Source organism: Silurus aristotelis (assembly GCF_946808225.1).
Source record: "Silurus aristotelis genome assembly, chromosome: 24".
NCBI lineage: Eukaryota > Metazoa > Chordata > Actinopteri > Siluriformes > Siluridae > Silurus > Silurus aristotelis.
The window spans coordinates 19,304,004-19,328,816 of NC_139597.1; the positions used below are offsets into that span (position 1 = coordinate 19,304,004).

A 24,813-nucleotide genomic window follows, 5' to 3' on the forward strand; every position below is an offset into this window, starting at 1 on the left:
TAGCATGTTTTATCTTTAAACTAATGTTGAAACTCACTAACTTTTAACTAATGTTAACAAAATATTTCATGAGTAATAACGTTTCTGCTATTTGACGTCCAAATAAAATCATTTGCATCATCGGATGTCCAAATTAAACATGAAACTAGGACAAACGCAGTGGTACGATTGGATGGACCTCTTTAATGGCACCTTAGAGATTTCAGATCGTCAGCAACAGATTTGTGTGGCCCAACATTTCAGGTAAAAAGCAGGTGAGAGCAGTTCAGTGTGAAATAAATCTGTAGGTGATATTTTTCATGCAGGCTGATTTGCTGAATTACTCTTTTTAAAAAAGGTTCTATGTGATTGGTTGGGTTCTCCATCAGTCCTAAATAGCCAAAATAATAATAAAAAAAAGGGAAGGTTTTTGACAGTGCCATGTGCAACATGCTAAAAAGCAGACTCTCTTGCCCACCATGATTCCAGACATCTGCTACACGCCTGGTGATGTTCTGCAGCAGACTGATGGAGTTAATTGGGTTCGCCCTCTCACCCAGGGTGAGGAGATTCATGAGAATTGCAAATGAAGGAACATAAACAGAGTGAATTGAGGCTGATGGCTCGCCCTCCCACAGCCACCACGAACTGCCATTAATGCTCACTTATCACAAAGCATCATTAAGTCCCACATTCATTACTTTTTCATGAATTTCTCTGACATAAGACAGAGGGTTTCATTAAACTACTGGATCTATATTACAATAAGCAGCTTTTACTTTTCATCATGTGATCACTGCAGCTCTACACGGACTATATTTTAGGGGGAAACCAGTTGAAATAAACTGATTAAATGGTAAAGAATTTCCATGGGATCCAATCACCAGGAAACAAAAAAATAAAAAAACACACACCACGTGTAATTAAGATGAATTACTAATTATTCATCAAGATTATTTTATCTGTGATGAATAAAATATTCTGCCCTTTCAGTTCTTTTGTTCTTGAGGACAAAGAAAAAGCGGATTTACTTCGATTTATTGTTGCGCTGCATTTATACATTCATTAAAGATCAGATGTAGACATTGTTCGCGATTGTTCTACGACATCCAGCCCGCATCCTGATTATTCAACTGTAGTGTTGATTGCGATTGTCAGTCAAAAACAGTCATTTCTTCCATTTAATAATTTACAAATCCATAACATGTGAAAGCACAGAGATGATTGTGAAAAGAAAAAATGCCATTTAAAATAAGCATCACCAATTTTCATTGTCTAAAGATGTTTTAAAAAAAAGAAATTAAAATGACACACTGTATTGTCAAAAAAATAATCAATCCTATGTCGTGATTGCTCTATGTAGTGTCGCCCTCTAGTGGTGGTGCAATGAATCGCTTAAATTCCTTACTGAACAATTCCCTAACTGATTATCTTTATTACCACACTGATCAGAATCACACATTATTTCCTTAATTTCGCTTTTCCTTCGAGAGCAATTGCTATTATAACTAAAATCTAAAAACTTAAGTTTTGTTCTTTAAAATCCTTAATTTAGTTTAATTAATTTCTCTTCTTCCCCTCCTGAAACATGGCCCCCTTCTTCATCAGGAGAAGGTGTTCAACAAACTCCTTGAGGGCCCCGTGTCCTGCTGCTCTCTGGCACTGGTATTTAGCTGCATTGAGAACCACAATGGGGACGTCAGAGGGCACTGCGCTGAGACCGGCCAGGTTTAGGCAGTCCACATCTGGCACATCATTACCTGCAGAGAGGGAACAGCTATGAAACAGCTGGATTTCTGGATGGATCATATTTTTTTTTATATAACCAGTACAATTGAGGTGCAACGGATTTTTACAGCCCTGAAAGAGCCATCACACAAATCAGATGTTTATAAAGTCCACAAGACACATTATTAAGTGAACTTTTTTCATTTAAACCAGATTAAATGTTTATACACACTTTATTAATAATACAATGTGTTAATTGGATAATCAACAAGTGGTTTTGGGTCTGGTTATAGTTCACAAATCTCTTGTTTGCCCTGAGAACTTGTCTTATCAGAGTCCAAACCGCACAGTGACATTAACTTTCATACAACAACAAGGAGACTTAATAATCCATATCCTTCTCTTCCTGTCACTCACCCCCCTCTTTGACTGGAGGCCACTCTGTGCAGCTTGGGACAGTTTCTCATCAACGCCTTGGGTGGTTTCCATGAAATTCTGGAGTAAGATCGGGCGCTTTGAGGATGGATTTGGACTGTAGTTAATGTCAACAGTCTCTTACACTTACTCAGGACTAGTTTTCGCTTCTGATCATCAACACTGTACCCTGCAACATCGTACATATCTGCTATAAATGGACATTCAGTGCAACCCAGATGAGGATGAGGTTCCCTCTTGAGTCTGGTTCCTCTCAAAGTTTCTTCCTTATGCCATCTCGGGGAGTTTTTCCTTCACCACAGTCGCCACCAACTTGTTCGTCAGGGACAAACTTACACTTATAAACAACTTATTCATTTTTAATCACCACATTATCTGTGTAAAGCTGCTCTGAGACAATGTTCATTGTTAATATACAGGGGGGGGGGGGGGGGGGGTAAAGCCACCAATTGTGCAGGTTCTCCCAGTTAAAAAGATGTGAGGCCTGTAATTTTCATCATCACTTCAACTCAGAGACAAAATGAGAGAAAAAAATCCAGAAAATCACATTGTCTGATTTTTAAAGAATTTATTTGCAAATTATGGTGGAAAATAAGTATTTGGTTCATCTCAATACTTTGTTATATTCCGTTTGTTGGCAATGACAGAGATCAAGCGTTCCGTGAGTCTCCACAAGGTTTGTACACAATGTTGCTGGTAGATGGGCCGGGACATGTACTGGCTTAAGCAGGGGGACACGTCTGGCACTGGGATTTGAGTCCCTGGTGGTGTAGTGTGTTACTGATGGTAGCCTTTGTTACTTTGGTCCCAGCTCTCTGCAGGTCATTCACTCTGTCCCCCGTGTGGTTCTGGGATTTTTGCTCACCGTTCTTGTGATCATTTTGACCCCACAGGGTGATATCTTGCATGGAGTCCCAGATCGAGGGAGATTATCAGTGGTCTTGTAGGTCTGCCATTTTCTACTAATTGCTCCCGCAGTTGATTTCTTCACACCAAGCTGCCCACCTACTGCAGATTCAGTCTCCCAGCCTGGTGCAGGTCTACAATTTTGTTTCTGGTGTCCTTTGACAGCTCTTTGGTCTTGGCCATAGTGGAGTTTGGAGTCTGACTGTTTGAGGTTGTGGACAGGTGAACTTTATACTGATAACGAGTTCAAACAGGTGCCATTAATACGAGTGGAGGACAGAGGAGCCTCTTAAAGAAGAACGTACAGGTCTGTGAGGGACAGAAATCTTGTATGTGACCAAATAATTATTATTTTCCGCCATAATGTGCAAATAACTTTTTTAAAAATCAGACAATGTGATTTTTGCGATTTTTTTTCTTCAGTTTTTTTCTCTCAGAGTTGAAGTGTGCCGATGATGAAAATTACAGGCCTCTCTCATCTTTTAACTGGGAGAACCTGCACCATTGGTGGCTGACTAAATACTTTTTTGCCCCACTGTATATGAATCGACGTGAATTCTTCTTCAGAACAATCCTCCAGGATCACCCTAACCCTAGTGCATTATTCATTTCCAGGAACTTCTGCATTTTTGACCCCTTTCCAAAAGTCATTTTAAGATCTATCTTCTCAGGAACAGCAATCAAGAGGGGCAAAATAATATTTCCTGAAGCAGGGGGGTATAAACTTTTGAACAGGATGATCGGTGTAAATTGTTATTCGACAGTAACTTCTTTAAAATTATGACCTCAAATGTGCTCACCCATGAAGGCCACATTCTTCCACTTGAGCCTCTTCTCTTTCAGCAGTGTCTCCAGTTCCACTTGTTTATCTTCTTTTAGATGCTTTACTTTACAACCTGTTTTCTCATACAGCTTCTCTGCAAACGCGTCTGAGACCGGATCATCACTGGATGAGATAAGGATCACCTGTGGAAAAGATTTAGAAGACATTCAGACACGAACATGTCAGATTTGAATAGAAGAAGCAGGCTTTTATATCCACCTGGTCCAAGTTTTTAATAATGTTCTTGATTTCCTAACTTTTTACACAGCGGCTCACTGGATCTTAACTACAGTAGGATTTAAGAAGAAGTGCTTACATTTCTTTTCATTACTCATTTAACAAACATTAACTTTTTTTTAGCATGGTTCCTCTATGGTTCCTCTATGGTTCCTCCACTAAAAGCTCCTGTAATAAACCTTATCTGAGCTGATAGTAATGAAGCGGCTCAATACAGAGAATCTCGTCCAAATACTTCCATCCAAAACTCCTCTGAACTTCAGCATAATTAAGAGAATTCCTTGTGCTTTTGTGGGTCTTTTCTGTTCAGATTGGGATTTGAAGTGATTATTTTCATACATCATCATGTTTTGCTCAATGGTGCATGGAGTTTTACTGCTATCTGGTGATACGCTGTACAGCATTAATACTAATTTACTGTTTCAGTTTGGAAATTGAGTAAATGATTAATAAAAATGATTTAAATGTGATCATATTGATATTTGGTTTGTGTAATTAGAATGTACAGGAGACACTATAAAGCTTGATGAAAGCAGGACACACTAAAGACAGATTTGAATGAGAATCAGGTGACTTGAAAAACAGCATATTTTCCCCTGAGACAGTACGTTTACTTGCATTGTACAAAACTCTTGAGAAATAAACTTTCCAGAAAATCTTCATTCTTTATCACTGTTCCGTAACTCAGATGTGGGCTTGTTCAACTGGATCCTGGGTCAAGCCTAAGTGAAGACACGCATGAATCTACTGTACGTTTCATTTACTGCTTAAAAAAAAAAGACAGCAGTCCAACCTTAAAGAAATAAAGAATGTTTGGTTTGGTGTGGTTTCTGAGTGAACACAATGATCTCAGCTTTAACTGACCTGTATCTTCTCTTTCTTCAGCGTGCGGATGGCGGTCAGGTCTTTGGTGTTGAAAGAAAACATCTCCTCTCCTGTTGAAGACAGATAGACCTGTCCATCAGTCAGGCAGCCCGATACGTTACACAGGAGCAGGCGCAACTTCCCCAGATTATCTTTACCAAAGTAACCAAACCTGCATTAACAACAAAACACAAACATACACACATGCACACAGGATGTTGATTTTCAAGGTGTTCCAAGAGAAACCGGTACAGAACTCATTTACCTGAGAACCCTCTGTTCTGCTACGGGCCAGTCGATGTCCACATCGATATCAACACTGTTCTCTGGGGGCATCTCAAAGTAGGCGACCTGCCCTCCCTATATAATGTACCAAAGGGGAAGAATTGTTATAGAACACAACGTGTGGTCTGAGTTCATAAAACTGAACAATGTGAAGATCCTGATAGATTATAGACAGTGTATAAAGTCACACACTCTCATCTGTATCAGTGGACTTTAATAATAGACAACAAGCTTCTGATGGGCATGAGGCTGATAACCTCACATGATCACTCAACACCAGCTCCATCACCAAGAGCCCAGCAGCATCTCTACTTCCTGAGAAGACTGAGGAAAGCCCATCTCCCTCCCCCCATCCTGACCATGTTTTACAGAGGGACCATTGAGAGCATCTTGAGCAGCTGCATCAATGCCTGGTTTGGGAACTGCACCGTCTCGAATCGCAAGACCCTACAGAGGATAGTGAAGACCGCTGAGAAGATCATCAGAGTCTCTCTCCCCTCTATTATGGACATTTACACCACACGCTGCATCCGCAAAGCCAACAGCATACACACCCCAAGTACCCAAGCATTCAGGCCTCACATCCAGACTGTGCAACAGCCATCAGGCTCCTCAATACACAGAACTAAACTGGAACTCTCTCTCTTACACACACACACACACACACACACACACACACACACACACACACACACACACACACACACACACACACACACACACACACACACGTGTGTACAACATTAACTCAACACACACTAATTACTCATCTCAATCCAATCCATTATTTATAATTAACCATGTTACACTGTTTACATGCTGTTTTTCTGCACGTCTGGACTGCTGCTGTTTCTACACTGCATTGTGTTTGTTTACATAAACTCATTGTTTATAGTCTTTTATAGTTCTCTGTACACAAGGTCCCCTGGTGGTCTAGTGGTTAAGATGCAGCGCTCCCACCGCAGTACTGTATAATCAGAGTATACAGCAGGTTTACTGCTCGGCGCGCTCTTGTGTTGTGTGTTTTGTCCCACACTGTCTTGTGTTTCTGTCTGTACTGTTTTTTGTCTGCACTTTATGTAGCTTTATGTTGTGGGTTGTAGCTCGGAGTTGTTCAGTGTAGCACCAGGGTTTAGGAGGAACGTTGTCTCGTTTTTACTGTGTTCCACTGTGTATAGTAGAAATGACAATAAAAGCCACTTGACTTGACTTGAAAAGGATCTGATGTGCGAGTGGTTCATGTTTTTTCTTTTATTGTTTTTGGGTGTGTGTGACGCTTGTGAAACTTTTTTCTTGTTTACTTTCAGACAGTAAAATGGTCAAAGGGCAGAGTTCAGAGTTAAATAAAGAATAATAAAGATTTATAATAACGGCTTGTGTTGTTGTACGACATGTTATTATTCGTCTTGTACACTGTAATTAACTGGTTGTTTCTCTATTATTTCTATTTCTCTTCTTTAATTCATCATTTCTGAACCGCAGGTTACAGATGAATAATGAACAAATATAAACTTGTCTTTTCCTGTTTCCTATTTCTCACTTAAATGCCTAAAATCACAACCCAATAGTGCAGCATTTATAGCCGTGACCCACCTGCAGCAGTCCTTTATTTATAAGATCTTTTGTGGCGAAGTAAAAGGATCCATTTTCACAGAGTTCTCCGTCCCAGTCCTGACGACGAGGTCTGCGTGAAGGATTCAGGTTCAGAGGTTCAGTGGCTTCTTGTGGAAAGAAGAAACACAGAGGTGATTACAAATGAATGAACGCAGGACAGTGAACAGATTGTGTGTGAATTGTCCTCGTCCTGCTTTAATTGATTTGTAATCACCTATGAATCTTTATCGGAATAATTACGGACAAACCTCCTTTTTTTTTCTCCTTCCAGCGGAAGTGATGTCGGCGGACCACGGAGAAGACCGACTCATGCTTGGTCATCATCTTCACAGCCTTTATCAGGTGGTCCGGGTGAAGGCACGGTGATGTGGCCTGGATGTTACAGATGATATCCACTTCTGCAGATCACCACCACACACACACACGTTAAACACACACGTTAAACAAACATGTTCTCATGATTTTGAGGCGTAGCTGTAGGGATTAGTGATCATTCAGCTATTAGTGTGATCAGACACTGAGACTGTGGACTTTGGTACAGAAGAGCACAGGAGATGAGTGTGATGTGATGATCTTGCCTGGGTTCATTTTGGAAAACTCCTGTAGTGTCTCCAGTGATGTTGAGGTGTCTTTGGAGACTTCTGGACTCCGTCTGTGTACCTGAGCCCCCCAGTTTTTTGCCACTCGCTCGATTTCGTCATGGTCTGTGGACACCCAGATACTGTGGAAATAGAGGACAATCAGGATTCCAAGACTGAACATAGAACTAAGTTTCGAATCCACTACAAACTACTGCTTCATACTTACAAAAACACTAAATGTATCTCTCCAGTCTTCTAACACGCTACAATCAGTCACGCTCCCTGAGATCCTAAAACTCTGGACTTCTAGTAATTTCTAGAATAGCAAAGTCTACTAAAGGTGGTAGAACATTCTCACATTTAGCTCCTAACGAACGACACCAGGCTGAGGAAAACGGAGATCTTAAAGAGGGATTTCAGGATCCTGGTGGAGACGGTACACAGAACATCACCAACAAAACACAGATTATAGTGTCAGGACCTCTTCCCACTTACCAGCGAGGGATTGAGAAGTTTAGTAGACTTTTTGCACTAAATGAATGGTTACAGTCATGGTGTCGAGAGCACAAACTTCTTTTTGTTAATAACTGGAATTGTTTCTGGGAGCGTCCGAGGTTCTTCCGCCCTGATGGCCTGCACCCCAGCAGAGTTGGAGCATCAGTGCTATCAGATAACATCTCTAGGATACTTCACACCATCTGACTGGTAAGACATCATGCAATTTATGACTATGAGAACATTTATACACAAACCAAATAGTTACAAGTGACCATACAGCCCAGTTTATAGAAACCGTATCTATTCCTCGTGTAGTAAAATCAAGAATTACATACACAAGATCCAGAAATAATCTTATTGCAGGTAAAACTGAAAAACACCAAAAAGTTCTAAAGTTTGGTCTTTTAAACATTAGATCACTTGAACACAAAGCACCGATTGTAAATACAGATAATAATCTCTCAGCACTCTGTCTCACTGAGACCTGGATTAAACCAGGTGATTATATGAGTCTAAACGAGTCTACAGCTTCAGGATATGTTTATAAGCATGAGTCACGTCAGACTGGTTCTTAAAGTTGTACTTTCAGACATACATAGAAATCTCGCTCTGGTCACCGTGTACAGACCCTCAGGACCCTACGCTGATTTTCTTCAAGAGTTTGCTTGTTTTCTCTCAGATCTCTTGATCAGTTTTGATAAAGTGCTGCTTGTAGAAGATTTTAATATTCATGTAGATGATGTAAACAATGCTCTGGGATTATCATTTGTCGACTTATTAAACTCTATTAAACAGACCAACTCACCGTTTTAACCACACACTAGACTTAATAATATCCCACGGAGCAGACGTCACTGATATAGATATTTTACCTCAGAGTGATGACATCACAGATCATTACCTCATACTGTACACATTACCGGGAGAGCAGATTAGCCGTGTTTCACCACGTTATCGACCTGGTAGGACTATTGATCAGACCACTAAGGACAGATTCATAAATAACCTGCCTGATTTATCTCAATTTCACACTAAACCCATAACTGATCTTGATGAAATGACTAAAAACATAAACCTTATCCTCACTAGCACATTAGACACCGTTGTCCACATCCGGTTAAAAAAGGTTTCGAGAACAAACACCTGCAGCTTGGTATAATAGTCATACACATGCCCTCAAGAGAACAGCACATAATCTGGAGAGATTCTGTTTTATTATATACAATTATTAAATTATTAAATAATGTTGATCTATTTTATGAGTTGCTCAGTAGCTCCTAGTTATATAACCATAATGACTGTAAAAGACTGTAGAATGTTGTGAAAAGCGCATTAGAATTAAACTGAACAGAGAAGACAGCGAGAAAAGTGAAGGTACCTGTGGAAAACCTGGGAGTCCCGAGCAGCTCGTAAGACCCAGGCGATGAGAGGAACTCCAGCCAGGAGCTTGATGTTCTTCAGAGGGATTCCTTTACTGCCTCCGCGAGCCAAAATCACTGCAGCGATGTGTTTCTCACCACCACCATCACCATCATCATCATCACCACCATTACTATTATCAACATCATTATCTAACCGCGCGCGCTTCTTCGAGAGATTATTGCACTCCTCTGCAGCTCCAACACGCTTCGAGGAGGAGGCCATTTTCCCCGCTATTCACACGCACGCACAGTATCCAAGCGAGCGCGTTTAATCGGACACTTACGGTATGGGTGGTGGGCGCGGCCAACATAGATCAAATAAAGATATAGTAAAGACGATTCAGAAATGCGTTCCTGTTTTAATAAAAAACAATAAAAAGACATCAAAAAAAATATTATGTATTGCTATTTTTCATCAAAACACAAATAATACACCTCAAACATCAGTGCATCTGTATCATGTCTCATATTCAAACACTCATACATTTCTTCTTCTTCTATCGGTTTCTCCCATTAGGGGGCGCCACAGCGGATCATCCGTCTTCATAACACCCTGTCCTCTACATCTGCCTCTTTCACACCATCTACCTGCATGTCTTCCCTCACCACATCCATAAACCTCCTCCTTGGTCTTCCTCTTTTCCTCCTTCCTGGTCTCTCCATCCTCAGCATTCTCCTACTGATATACCCCATGTCCCTCCTCTGCACATGTCCAAACCATCTCAATCTCACCTCCCTTACCTTGTCTCCAAAACGTCCTACATGCACTGTCCCTCTAATAAACTCATTTCTAATCCTGTCCATCGTCGTCACTCCCAATGAACATCTCAACATCTTCAGCTCTGCTACCTCCAGCTCCACCTCCTGTCTTTTACTCAATACCACTGTCTCTAATCCATACAACATCGCAGGTCTCACCACAGTCCTATAAACTTTCCCTTTCACTCTCACAGATACTCTTCTATCACAAATCACTCCTGCTATCACTCTTCTCCACCCACTCCACCCTGCCTGCACTCTTTTCTTCACTTCTCTAACACACTCTCCATTACTTTGCACTGTTGACCCCAGATACCTGAACTTCTCCACCTTCTCCACCTCTTCTCCCTACAACCTCCCTGCTGTCTACTTTTCTCATCACTCTGTCGATCCCAATTCTGTTTCTCCAACCTCTTTTTCCTTATGCTCTCCTGTACTTCCTCATTCCACCACGTCTCTTTATCTTCCTTTCTTTTTCTAGATGTCACACCAAGAACCTTTCTATCTGTCTCTCTTATCACCTCTGCAGTAGTTCCCCAATCATCCAGCAACTCTTCACCATTACCGAGCTCCTGTCTGACCTCTTCCCTTAACCTCACACTACAGTCTTCCTCCTTCAGTTTCCACCATCTTATTCTTCTTTCAGTCCTCACTCTCCTCCTCTTTTTCTTCACCTGCAAAACCATCCTACAGACCACCATCCGATGCTGTCTAGTTACACCGTCCCCCACCAACACCTTACAGTCTCCAATCTCCTTCAGGTTGCATCTCCTACACAGAAGATAATCCACCTGTGTGCACATTCCTCCACTCTTATACGTCACCCTATGATCCTCCTTCTTCTTAAAATACGTGTTCACCACTGCCATTTCCATCCTTTTAGCAAAATCTACCTCCATCTGCCCTTCCACATTCCTCTCCTTAAGGCCACACCTACCATCACCGTCATGATTGAAAATGCACAGATGTTTGGAGTGAGTTTGGGTTTACTTTTCTTAAAAACTCTACAGTAAAATGACACTCTAAATGAAGATCAATTGAATGAATTAGCAAACATATAAATGAAGGTCAAATAAAGGTAATTTTGCTTTTAGATTTTACTGTATAATCTCAAACACTATACAGTAAAGATGTTTTAAGAGTGTTTGAATAAACTTTCTTTTCGGCTTCTCCCGTTAGGGGTCGCCACAGCGGATCCTCCGCACGTTTGATTTGGCACATGTTTTACGCTGGATGCCCTTCCTAACGCAACCCTCCCCAATTTATCCGGGCTTGGGACCGGCACTAAGAGTGGCTGGGGATGGTTCCCTGACCGGGAATCGAACCCGGGTCTTAACCACTAGACCACCAGGGGACCTTTTAAGAGTGTTTGAATATGGACCATTATATATATTTATAACGGAAACGCCGTTTTGAAGCGTCTGTATATTTTGACCCCTCCCACCACCCATACCGCATACCGTAAGTGCACGATTAGACGCGCACACAGAAAAGTGCTTTTGGCTTGACCGTGGATTCTCAAGCTGCGGTTGTCTTGACCGCAGTAATGGCGACGACCAGTGTTGGGCAACAACGCGTTACTAGTACTTTTGTTTTTCTGGTTACTTCCGACAGTATCTAATACTGTAACGCGTTACTTTTTAAATAAAGTATCTCCGTTACCGCATGGTTCGTTACCCGTTACTTTATAAAATGAATGAATTTGGGCTGAAGTGTAGACTACAGTCTAACAGTCGAACCTGCTTACAGCAGCGTCGCATTGTAGGATTGGTGGATGAACCACTGTAAACAGGAAGAAGACGCGCTGTGGGCGTGTCTCCGTTTATTCAGGTCTGTGCGGCAGTAATGGCGAGTCGAGGCGAGAGCAAGACGAGTTTCTCAAAGTGGAAATATGATCATTATTACACTTTAGTTGAGCATAAAGACAAAAAATTACTACTTTCTTTCGGCTTCTCATTCCGTATTTCCTTTCCTCACCGGGAATCGAACCCGGGTCGCGGCGGTGAGAGCGCTGAATCCTACCCACTAGACCACCGGAGCTGTGTGTTTCTGCCTTAAAGCGCGTATCTACTGCGATCTGCTGAAGCTCCTCCAGAAACTTCACGCCTGGACGAAGCTATGTGCTAACCCGGTGTTCTGTTCTACATTGTGGATAGTTTTCATACTTATGCTGTGCTTTTGAATATATTATTCATCTTGTTTTGTTATTTATTTCAGAAATCCTTGTGATATATTCAGTTCGTGCTGCTCTGACTTCCATAAAATAGTGTTTAAAAGTTACTTTGTGTTTAAGTCGGTTTTGTGTTTGTATAGAACCCCCTGCTCTATACAAACACAAAACTGACCAACCAGGTCGCCTGCAAGGACCACATGAGTCGCCTGCGTGCCTTTTCTAAAAAATAGCTGTTTCCTACATTGTGAAATCATTGTTGATAATTATTGTGAGAAATCATTAACATGATCAGTGTCTTCACATAGATCAGGGGTGTCAAACTCAAATCCGGCCCGTGAGATCTATTATTATTGTTATTAATGTCCCGGCAAATAAAACGCGCTAATAACACCAACTACAGATCCCATAATGCATCGCTTCAGCTGCCTTACCGAACACTAGACTACCTGAGAACATTCCAGCGTCAATCAAGTCGCGCTTCTGTTGATGTATTTAACCCTATTGTACAGTTATTGTGAAACAGCGCCTCACAGTGGTGAAGAGAAAAGTTGACTCTGAGTAGACACGTGTGTGTTATTAGTGGAGTGAATGTGACTGTAATTAAGGAATTGAATCTGAGACGGAACTACGAGACAAAACATCAGGAGAAGCTGAAGAACCTGAATGCAGAGCAGAAGATACAGAAAGTAGAGAAGAGTTAAAGAAGAATCTGACATTTCAGCAGATGTTTTTCACCAGAGCAAAATCCCAAAGTGAAGCTGGAGTGAAAACAGAGGAGAAATCAGAGGAACATCAGCAGGTTATTTACTGAGGGAGAGTTTCTGAAGAGCTGCACGATGAAGGTGTGAGACGTCTGGTGTTTGACTGGAGATATTTTTATGGAAAGAAAAATATTTTAAGTTATTTCAAGTTTAAGATTATTATTTATGAAATGGCATAAGAGCAAAGAAATCTGCCTTTTTTGATTTGTTGTGATTTTAACGTTTACTTAAAAGCACAATTTTTATTGATTTGTTCAGGATTTCTTTCATATTTCTAACTTGTATCATTTAAACAGCAGATATTTTGATGGAGAGCAAATTATTTTATAAGTTATTTGAAGTTTAAGTTTATTTATTCTGGAATAATATTCCTATCTGTATTTATTCATAATTATCGTTAAAAAAAATTAAAAATAAAAATAAATTGTTTTAGTGTGTTCAAGAAATGTTTATCCTGTTGGGCCCGTGACCTAAAGTGTGCTTTGAGTTTTGGCCCCCTGTGCAATTAAGTTTGACACCCCTGACATCATTAAGTATTATGAATAACATATCATTAAAGGTAAATTGAGCAAATTGGTTATTTCAGAAGTGTGTATCAAACTTGTAGCCCTTCACATTAATCTGTACCCAAGAAGTAGCTCTCGGTGTCAAAAAGGTTGGTGACCCCTGGTATAGATCATAACGCATAATGAGAACATTAAAGAACATTCTTTAAAAAATTAACTAAAAAGTTACTTTTAACAGTAATTGAGTTACTTTTTGAATGAAGTAACTGTAGCTAGTTACTGTTTCTTAGTAACTAGCACAACACTGCCGAAAGGAGGTGAAGGTGTGGAGATCCGGAAATGGAGAAAGAAGCAGCGGGAATTGAAAGCGGGAGGGAGCAGAGTTAATGAATTTTATTCCACATCTCGCGCATCTTTGCCTCCCTCCACAAACCGCTGCTACATGAACATACCTTTGACATTTATAACATCTTAACAGTGGTACAAATGGACAGACCGCAGCACTTTCATAGCCCAAGTAAATCCTTACAGGCAAATTTTCCCCATCAAACAGCATCATCACTGAGAGGCTTTCATTCGTTTGCTCGTCTTTTACACAGTGGCGGGCCGTGCATTTGGTACCTGGACATTCAGTGAGGATTTACCCGACCTAATCCACCTCTTAATACCACCACTATCATGTCACAATTATAGAAATCATCAATACAATACAAAAACACAATATAACAACACGTGGCATTACAGAGAGAGAGACGTTTCACATACAGGGGTGAAAACCATTTTACTAAAACAACAAACCCAGTTAAGACTCCAAACCTCTACACTACAACCACAACTGTGCACCTACAACATCTGGAGCAGTTCAGAATCTAATTACATGATAAAAACATTAAAAACGTAAAGAAAATACAACCAACTCACCAGAGATGCAGACTCATAATGTGCAGCGCCCCCCAGAGGCTGTAATCCAGTGGAATCGCTCTCAGACTTCCTCATACAATACCACAACTCCTCTCTCCACCCTGCCGTACGCTTTCTCTAAATCCACAAACACACAATGCAGCTCCTTCTGACCTTCTCTATACTTCTCCATCAACATCTTTAAAGCAAATAATGCGTCTGTGGTGCTCTTCATTGGCATGAAACCATACTGTTGCTCACAGATGGTCACCTCTTCTCTCAGCCTGGCTTCCACTGCTCATTCCCATAACTTCATGGTGTGACTGATCAACTTAATTCCCCTGTAGTTACTGCAGGTCTGCACATCTCCCTTATGCTTAAAGATCAGTACCAGCACACTCCTTCTCCATTCCTCAGGCATCTTCTCACCTTCCAAAATCCTGTTGAACAATCTTGGTAAAAACTCCACTGCATCTCTCCTAAACATCTCCATGCTTTTACCGGTATGTCATCTGGTCCAACTGACTTTCCACTCTTCATCCTCTTAATCGCTGCTCACACTACAGTCTTCCTCCTTCAGTTTTCACCATTTTATTCTTCTTTCAGTCTTCACTCTCCTCCACTTCTTCTTCACCTCCAAAATCATCCTACAGACCACCATCTGATGCTGTCTAGCTACACCGTCCCCTGCCAACACCTTACAGTCTCCAATCTCCTTCAGGTTGCATCTCCTACATAGAACATAATCCACCTGTGTGCACCTTCCTCCACTCTTATACATCACCCTGTGATCCTCCTTCTTCTTAAAATACGTGTTCACCACTGCCATTTCCATCCTTTTAGCAAAATCTACCTCCATCAGCCCTTCCACATTCCTCTCCTTAAAGCCATGCCTACCCATCACCTCCTCATCACCTCTGTTCCCTTCACCTACATGCCCATTAAAGTCTGCCCCAATCACCAATCTTTCATTCCTACGTTCACCTTCTACCACTTCATCTAATTCACTCCAGAATCTTTCCTTCTCCTCCATCTCACAACCAACTTGTGGAGCATAAGCACTGATGACATTTATCATCATCCCTTCACCTTCCAGCTTCACGATCATCACCCTATCAGAAACTTTCTTCACCTCCACTACACTCTTACTGCACTCTTCCTTCAGAATTACCCCTACACCATTTCTCTTTCCATCCACACCATGATAGAACAGTTTAAACACCTCCAATGTTCCTGCTCTTACTCCCTTTCCACTTGGTCTCCTGAACACACAACATCTCTACCTTTCTCCTCTCCATCATATCAGCTCCCTCTCTCCCTTTACCAGTCATAGTACCAACATTTAAAGTACCAACCTGAACCTCCACTTCTCCTCCACTTCTCCTTTCCCTGCTGTCTCTGTAGACGTCTTCCTCCTCTTCTTCTCCTCCTTCAGCACTCATAAAACATTTTCTTCAATTATTATTTGAAAGATTGAGACAACCTACAAAAAAAAATGGTTTATGAGTGTTTGAATATGAGACATGATTACAAATGCACTGATGTTTGGAGTGAGTTTGGGTTTACTTTTCTCAAAAACTCTACAGTGAAATGACTGGAAATTAAATAGACATAATAATAATAGACATTGATACTGTAAATAAAAATTATTTAAAAGAATCTGCAAACCTACAAAAGAAACTTTTTTATGAGTGTTTGAATATGAGACATGATACAAATGCACTCAGGGGCGTAGATTACGCGGGGGACGCGATAATGTACTTAATAATGTACTTAAGTTTGTGTATTAAAATTAAAAGGGTCCGTGTTGACAAAATTTATAAATAGTAAGATTTCAGTTTAACACAAATAATTTAAGTAAAACGAATGAAATAGTTGTGTTGCTTCTGCAGTACCGCGCTTTGGTCAACAGATGGAGTAATATCCGCACATGCGCAGATGAAAGCAGATTCAACGCGAACTTTTCTGCTCTGTTTTTGATCGGCGCCATTTAATGGGAATCAATTTAAACAAAGTTCACAGTGCAAAAAGAGAAAACAAGCGATTTTTCCTTGTGGACACACAGCCAGGTGAGATTTCCCTTTTTTATCTATATATATTGAGGATGTCATTAGGTTAGGTTGGTTAATTGCGAATAATCTCATGTTTTGTATGATATTTTCACGATGTTATCGTGTTCCTCATGTGTGGGTTTTACATTCATGTTAGTTACGTTCTTGTTTTTCGATTTAATTTAATTTATATATTTGTTGAAATGTGATTATTTGATTTTATTATTCGATTCTTATTATTAGGGTAATATTAATCTTTGCCATGCTGTTTGTCTTTGTCTGGCAGGAGGACGACAGTGATCGGATATTAGTAGGCCATTCCTAGAAGTAAAATTTCTAATATATATATATATACACATACATACATACATACATACATACATACATACACTTTTGGTGTAGTATATATATATATATATAGTGAGGAAAATAAGTATTTAAACACCCTGCTATTTTGCAAGTTCTCCCACTTAGAAATCATGGAGGGGTCTGAAATTGTCATCGTAGGTGCATGTCCACTGTGAGAGACATAATCTAAAAAAAAAATCCAGAAATCACAATATATGATTTTTAAACTATTTATTTGTATGATACAGCTGCAAATAAGTATTTGAACACCTGTCTATCAGCTGGAATTCTGACCCTCAAAGACCTGTTAGTCTGCCTTTAAAATGTCCACCTCCACTACATTTATTATCCTAAATTAGATGCACCTGTTTAAGGTCGTTAGCTGCATAAAGACACCTGTCCACCCCATACAATCAGTAAGAATCCAACTACTAACATGGCCAAGACCAAAGAGCTGTCCAAAGACACTAGAGACAAAATTGTACACCTCCACAAGGCTGGAAAGGGCTACGGGGAAATTGCCAAGCAGCTTGGTGAAAAAAGGGTCCACTGTTGGAGCAATCATTAGAAAATGGAAGAAGCTAAACATGACTGTCAATCTCCCTCGGACTGGGGCTCCATGCAAGATCTCACCTCGTGGGGTCTCAATGATCCTAAGGAAGGTGAGAAATCAGCCCAGAACTACACGGGAGGAGCTGGTCAATGACCTGAAAAGAGCTGGCACCACCGTTTCCAAGGTTACTGTTGGTAATACACTAAGACGTCATGGTTTGAAATCATGCATGGAACGGAAGGTTCCCCTGCTTGAACCAGCACATGTCAAGGCACGTCTTAAGTTTGCCAATGACCATTTGGATGATCCAGAGGAGGCATGGGAGAAAGTCATGTGGTCAGATGAGAACAAAATAGAACTTTTGGGTCATAATTCCACTAAACGAGTTTGGAGGAAGAAGAATGATGAGTACCATCCCAAGAACACCATCCCTACTGTGAAGCATGGGGGTGGTAGCATCATGCTTTGGGGGTGTTTTTCTGCACATGGGACAGGGCGACTGCACTGTATTAAGGAGAGGATGACCGGGGCCATGTATTGCGAGATTATGGGGAACAACCTCCTTCCCTCAGTTAGAGCATTGAAGATGGGTCGAGGCTGGGTCTTCCAACATGACAATGACCCGAAGCACACAGCCAGGATAACCAAGGAGTGGCTCTGTAAGAAGCATATCAAGGTTCTGGCGTGGCCTAGCCAGTCTCCAGACCTAAACCCAATAGAGAATCTTTGGAGGGAGCTCAAACTCCGTGTTTCTCAGCGACAGGCCAGAAACCTGACTGATAGCAGGGTGTTCAAATACTTATTTTCCTCACTGTATATATAGAGTGAGGAAAATAAGTATTTGAACACTCTGCTATTTTGCAAGTTCTCCCACTTAGAAATCATGGAGGGTCTAAAATTGTCATCTTAGGTGCATGTCCACTGTGAGAGACATAATCTAAAAAATAAAATCCAGAAATCACAATATATGATTTTTTAACAATTTATTTGTATGATACAGCTGCAAATAAGTATTTGAACACCTGAGAAAGTCAATGTTAATATTTGGTACAGGAGCCTTTGTTTGCAATTACAGAGGTCAAACGTTTCCTATAGTTTTTCACCAGGTTTGCACACACTGCAGGAGGGATTTTGGCCCACTCCTCCACACAGATCTTCTCTAGATCACTCAGGTTTCTGGCCTGTCGCTGAGAAACATGGAGTTTGAGCTCCCCCCAAAGATTGTCCCATGTGCAGAAAAACACCCCCAAAGCATGATGCTACCACCCCCATGCTTCACAGTAGGGATGGTGTTCTTGTGGAGGTGGACATTTTAAAGGCAGACTAACAGGTCTTTGAGTGTCAGAATTTTAGCTGATAGACAGGTGTTCAAATACTTATTTGCAGCTGTATCATACAAACTAGAATGTGACATTTCCTGAAGAAATGTGAGTAGTGCCTGCCGGTGCAAAACGCTACACGACGGGTCTGCGTCTTTAGTGCCGATCGTTTTTAGTGCCAACCAGATGCGACCGTACTCGTAGAGACGAGCGTTTCGATACCCGGCACACACGTTTGTGGCCTTTTTTTCCCGAGAGGGCGGGGCCAGTGACGTCAGGTGACGTCATCGCGAGGCACGGCGTCTCGCTCCCCTCGCCGTGCCGAGCGATTGGATGTGTCACATGCCCGGTTAGCCCGAGGTTTGCCGTTTTTCGTTTTTCACGCGTTCCCGCCCACGTGACGTCCGGGTCGGAGCGTGTTTAGCTAAGCGGGAAGCTAATAGGTTTGCGCGGTGGGCGTGGCCTATGACGTCACGTGACGGGCAAAATTCACCCGGGGTTCACCCCCCCCCCCCTTTCCCGAGTGTTTTGACATTTCGCACGCCCGTTTTCGAGGGCGTTGGTTTTTTGCCCTATTTGGGCTAATGGTGTGGGCGTGGCTTGAGGTGACATCACGTGATGTCACCGTATGACCCATGATGCAACTCCCCACGCTGGGCCGAGTCCGGTGATATGTCACACGTCCCCTTCCTGTCTTTCTTTTTAGACCCCTGCTTATTAGCCATATTAAAATATGTCCTTTATACCTCCGGCTTCCAAATTAGACGCATTCATTCATCTTAGTCAATATTTTCTCACACACTACACTTATCTCTTTTTGTGATCAGTTTAAGAGTCATATATCATTAATGTATCTTTTAGTAAATAAATGAAAATATTAAACCATTATATCGTAATTATTCTAATTATAATAATAATTACTATTATATGTTCTCTCTCTATATATATTGGTCGTAGTCCTCCAGATATCACTTGATGCCTCTGATGAACTTATAGGGGGCTATAGTTTCCCCATAGATAGATAGTTTGATAGATATTGTAAGGGGGCTCGAGCAAGCACTAGTGCTGTCTCTCGACTGAATGGTTGATTTGACAGTTGTTGCATTTACATTCCAAGTACCTCCTCAAAACCCCGTTAAGCAAATGAAGCACGGCAGATTTTAGTCGAAAAAGGCGATCAACGTCAACCATGCTTGAGCAGCGTGTCAGGTCGAATCTTGCACAATCGGTATAATCGTTTTGCTGATCAAATCAAATCAAATCGACCTTTTTTCGCTTAGCGAACAGTTTTTCGACCAAAATTTGCCCATTTCTCTTCCACTTCAAAGGCTGGACTTGCAGAAAAAAGAAGGAATCACAATTGCTAAACGAATCATTAACAATCTCAGATGTGCAGGTGATGCAACGTTGATAACAACAAGCGCAGATGGAAGGACTTATTACGAAACCTGGGAACATGGGACTGCATCTCAACACAGAACTCTCCAAGGGTCAAGCAACCCATTCCGGTTCATAAAGTCAGAAAAAGATTTTGACATAGCTGACTGAGATATTGTTTGTTTACTAGATCTATCTAGCACTGGGTGAAGTACACAATTTAGATCACCTTCAAAAATCAACAGATGACGATTTAAATGAGGTATGTTACTAAGTGATCTGTTGGAGAATTCAACAGCATCGAAGTTAGGTGTGGAGATGTTTACTAGCAGCACCCTTGTTTGCATTAACGTGCCTACAACCACAAGATATCTGCTATTTTTTATCAGCGACAACGGCAGTGGGTAGAAACTGAATATTTTTATTGATTAAAACATCAACTCCTTTCAATTCAGAATAAACCTTAGAATGAAAGACATGCCGTATCCATAGGAGCCTGCAGCCTGTAATGATTTTTACATGTGTGATGAGTCTCTTGCAAAAACAATAAAGTTTACGGTTTAGTCGTTTTAAAAGGATAAAAGTTTTACCACGTTTAGACGGGCTACTCATGCCACGTATATTCCAGCTAATCAAAACGAATCAGTGTGCCTGCACCAGGAGCACCAGATTTCAGCTTAATAGAACACATTTAAGTATTAATGAATTCAAGAGCAAATTAAATGTATTTTATTTCTATCTGTTTATATAAAGTGTTTGTGTCTTTTTTTATTTTTTATTAAACAATATATATATATAAGATCCGCATATTTGCTGAGGATGAAGACACCAGGAAGAAGGAAAAGAGGAAGACCAAGGAGGAGGTTTATGGATGTGGTAAGGGAAGACGAGCAGGTAGTTGGTTTGAAAGAGACAGATGTGGAGGATGGGGGGCAGGGGGAGGGGGTAAGGAGACATGAGCCTCTGTGGCGCCCCCTTATGGGAGCAGCCGAAAAAAAGATACATACATACATACATGTGCATCTCAATAAGTTAGAATGTCGTGGAAAAGTTCATTTATTTCAGTAATTTAACTCAAATTGTGAAACTGGTGTATTAAATAAATTCAGTGCACACAGACTGAAGTGATCATGGACACTTCTGAAGTACAACATGGCTGAAAAACTCAGCTCAGGTCAGGGTTCAGCTCTGATTTTTTTTACTCTTTTTTTTCCAATTCCACTTTTCTGTTCAGTTGGAAGTTTCCTCCTTTGGGGTTCTTAGCCTTGTCTGATAGCTCTCTTAAGTACATTTCTCTCCAGATGTCTTGATCAACAAGCACAAGGTACATTTTTATTTCATTCTACAACCATTTTCTTTTTGTCGTCTGCTTTTATTTATTTGTTTAAATTTTTTGTAAAATTTATGTATGTATGTTTTCATTTATTTACTTAATGTCCCCTTTTTTTTTGCCCATTGCATAACTCCCTTTGTCCAGTCAACCATTTTTTTAAAAATGTATTTCTATTATAAATGTATTTAATTTTGTATTATTTCAATCTCAATGTCTCTGTGTTGCATCATTATGATGGGGTGAAACTGCTTTTTCCCTGAATTATGATGTAAGCTTGTTTTACTCTGCTCGAGTTTCTTCAGTGTCCTGGGTTTCTATTTTTAATACCACATCAGTTGGACATTTATCTGTTGTACTATTGAACATGTTCCCCCTTCCAACGAGTTTAATTTGTCAATGCACCATTCCAGGTTTAATTATCACAATTGCTGTCAATCCTGAGCAATAATTATATCAACAATCTTAAACATAGATTTTTTTTTTTATTAAACCAAACTAAAATTTTATAATAAAATCAAACTGTGGCTTATACCAAAATTCAACATTTAAAATTTATTTGACAGTTCTTGCATTTATCTTCCAAGTACCTTCTCAGAGCCCCATTGAGCAAATCACTTTGAGACGACTCGTTCTTTTGAGTCACATTAAAGAATCGTTCATAAATGACTCATCACTAGCTAGCTCCACTGTGTGTGATGGGAAGCACAGTAAAGAGTAGTGAAAATCCCCCATCACCGACTCACAACTACCTGCCATTAAACTCCTTCACCACAGCAGATATCTACGTGTAGAAAACACCATCAGGGACTCCTCCCATCCCAGTCACAAACTCTTCAACCTCCTTCCATCCAGAATGAGACACAGAAACATACACAGCAGGTCCAGAGCCAGCGGGGGTTTTTATTGTTTCTCCATCAGCTTCAATACTGTTGTACATACAATGTTCATATTCCATATTGTACATTTATAAATATCCCACATTCTCTATATATATTTATTTGTGTAACGATACACAAAATTCACATTTCGGTACATACGGTTAGGAGGAAGAAATGCAGCTGGAATTCTAATCATCGAGACAGTTTAGTGCTCATCTAAAAATAACTCAACATAACTATAACAAAATTCATTTCCTTTAAGAGCAAATACAATTATAATTATAATTAAAATCTAAAACCTTAACCTTAAACCTCAAGTATAAGATAACTTTCTTTCGGCTTCTCCCATTAGGGGTCACCACAGCGGATCATCCATATTTGTGATCCGCATGTTCGATTTGGCATGTTTTTACGCTGGATGCCCTTCCTAATACACCTTTCCCCATTTATCCGGGCTTGGGACCGGCACGAAGTGTGTCTTGTGCAACCCTAATAGCTGGGTTTGGCTCCCTGACCGGGAATCAACCCGGGCTCCTCCTGAAACATAGCCCCCTTCTTCATCAGGAGAAGGTGTTCAACAAACTCCTTGAGGGCCCCGTGTCCTGCTGCTCTCTGGCACTGGTATTTAGCTGCATTGAGAACCACAATGGGGACATCAGAGGGCACTGCGCTGAGACCGGCCAGGTTCAGGCAGTCCACATCTGGCACATCATTACCTGCAGAGAGGGAACAGCTGAGTAACAGCTGGATTTCTGGATGGATTATATTTGTTTTATGATGATTTGCTTCAGAATAACCACTTAGAGATTTACAGTAAGAGAAGTATAGAGAATGTCAGAAGGAGCTGCATTGTGTGTTTGTGGATTTAGAGAAAGCGCATGACAGGGTGGAGAGACCCCCTAAAACCTACACCACAAGACATGCTTTTCACTTTTGACTTGTCCAGAGGTTCTGCACGCTCACCCATGAAGGCCACATTCTTCCACTTGAGCCTCTTCTCTTTCAGCAGTGTCTCCAGTTCCACTTGTTTATCTTCTTTTAGATGCTTTACTTTACAACCTGTTTTCTCATACAGCTTCTCTGCAAACGCGTCTGAGACCGGATCATCACTGGATGAGATAAGGATCACCTGTGGAAAAGATTTAGAAGACATTCAGACACGAACATGTCAGATTTGAATAGAAGAAGCAGGCTTTTATATCCACCTGGTCCAAGTTTTTAATAATGTTCTTGATTTCCTAACTTTTTACACAGCGGCTCACTGGATCTTAACTACAGTAGGATTTAAGAAGAAGTGCTTACATTTCTTTTCATTACTCATTTAACAAACATTAACTTTTTTTTAGCATGGTTCCTCTATGGTTCCTCTATGGTTCCTCCACTAAAAGCTCCTGTAATAAACCTTATCTGAGCTGATAGTAATGAAGCGGCTCAATACAGAGAATCTCGTCCAAATACTTCCATCCAAAACTCCTCTGAACTTCAGCATAATTAAGAGAATTCCTTGTGCTTTTGTGGGTCTTTTCTGTTCAGATTGGGATTTGAAGTGATTATTTTCATACATCATCATGTTTTGCTCAATGGTGCATGGAGTTTTACTGCTATCTGGTGATACGCTGTACAGCATTAATACTAATTTACTGTTTCAGTTTGGAAATTGAGTAAATTATTAATAAAAATGATTTAAATGTGATCATATTGATATTTGGTTTGTGTAATTAGAATGTACAGGAGACACTATAAAGCTTGATGAAAATGCATGAATGAATGTATGTTTCATTTACTGCTTAAAAAAAAAAGACAGCAGTCCAACCTTAAAGAAATAAAGAATGTTTGGTTTGGTGTGGTTTCTGAGTGAACACAATGATCTCAGCTTTAACTGACCTGTATCTTCTCTTTCTTCAGCGTGCGGATGGCGGTCAGGTCTTTGGTGTTGAAAGAAAACATCTCCTCTCCTGTTGAAGACAGATAGACCTGTCCATCAGTCAGGCAGCCCGATACGTTACACAGGAGCAGGCGCAACTTCCCCAGATTATCTTTACCAAAGTAACCAAACCTGCATTAACAACAAAACACAAACATGCACACACACACACACACGCACACGCACACACAAATGCATATATATTTGCCAGGATGTTGATTTTCAAAGTGTTCCAAGAGAAACCGGTACAGAACTCATTTACCTGAGAACCCTCTGTTCTGCTACGGGCCAGTCGATGTCCACATCGATATCAACACTGTTCTCTGGGGGCATCTCAAAGTAGGCGACCTGCCCTCCCTATATAATGTACCAAAGGGGAAGAATTGTTATAGAACACAACGTGTGGTCTGAGTTCATAAAACTGAACAATGTGAAGATCCTGATAGATTATAGACAGTGTATAAAGTCACACACTCTCATCTGTATCAGTGGACTTTAATAATAGACAACAAGCTTCTGATGGACATGAGGCTCTGATGTGCGAGTGGTTCTTCATCTTT

At 40.7% G+C, this 24,813-nt stretch overlaps 2 protein-coding genes across 7 annotated transcripts in view; both read right to left on the reverse strand.

Moving 5' to 3' along the window:
* Positions 1-163: 163 nt before the first annotated feature.
* The window catches only part of LOC310718832 (N-acylneuraminate cytidylyltransferase-like), a 26,238-nt gene continuing 1,588 nt past the window's right edge, over positions 164-24,813 (reverse strand). The window contains exons 2-9 of one of the 5 annotated variants that reach the window (XM_083527883.1): positions 9,329-9,560; positions 7,450-7,592; positions 7,120-7,269; positions 6,851-6,978; positions 5,238-5,332; positions 4,973-5,144; positions 3,849-4,014; positions 164-1,739 (exon numbers count right to left, since the gene is read on the reverse strand). In XM_083527883.1, coding sequence (XP_083384009.1) covers positions 1,540-1,739; positions 3,849-4,014; positions 4,973-5,144; positions 5,238-5,332; positions 6,851-6,978; positions 7,120-7,269; positions 7,450-7,592; positions 9,329-9,560 — 1,286 coding nt within the window. In that variant the 3' untranslated portion in view covers positions 164-1,539. Of the gene's footprint in view, positions 1,740-2,693; positions 2,934-3,007; positions 4,015-4,972; positions 5,145-5,237; positions 5,333-6,850; positions 6,979-7,119; positions 7,270-7,449; positions 7,593-9,328; positions 9,904-24,813 lie in introns of those variants that run through there. The other 4 variants (XM_083527884.1, XM_083527882.1, XM_083527881.1 and 1 more) reach the window with 4 other exon arrangements.
* LOC310718831 (N-acylneuraminate cytidylyltransferase-like) overlaps positions 22,537-24,813 on the reverse strand; it is a 3,860-nt gene continuing 1,583 nt past the window's right edge. Inside the window, exons 5-9 of one of the 2 annotated variants that reach the window (XM_083527879.1) lie at positions 24,516-24,610; positions 24,214-24,385; positions 23,293-23,458; positions 22,845-23,045; positions 22,537-22,671 (exon numbers count right to left, since the gene is read on the reverse strand). In XM_083527879.1, coding sequence (XP_083384005.1) covers positions 22,643-22,671; positions 22,845-23,045; positions 23,293-23,458; positions 24,214-24,385; positions 24,516-24,610 — 663 coding nt within the window. In that variant the 3' untranslated portion in view covers positions 22,537-22,642. Of the gene's footprint in view, positions 22,672-22,803; positions 23,046-23,292; positions 23,459-24,213; positions 24,386-24,515; positions 24,611-24,813 lie in introns of those variants that run through there. The other variant, XM_083527880.1, reaches the window with a different exon arrangement.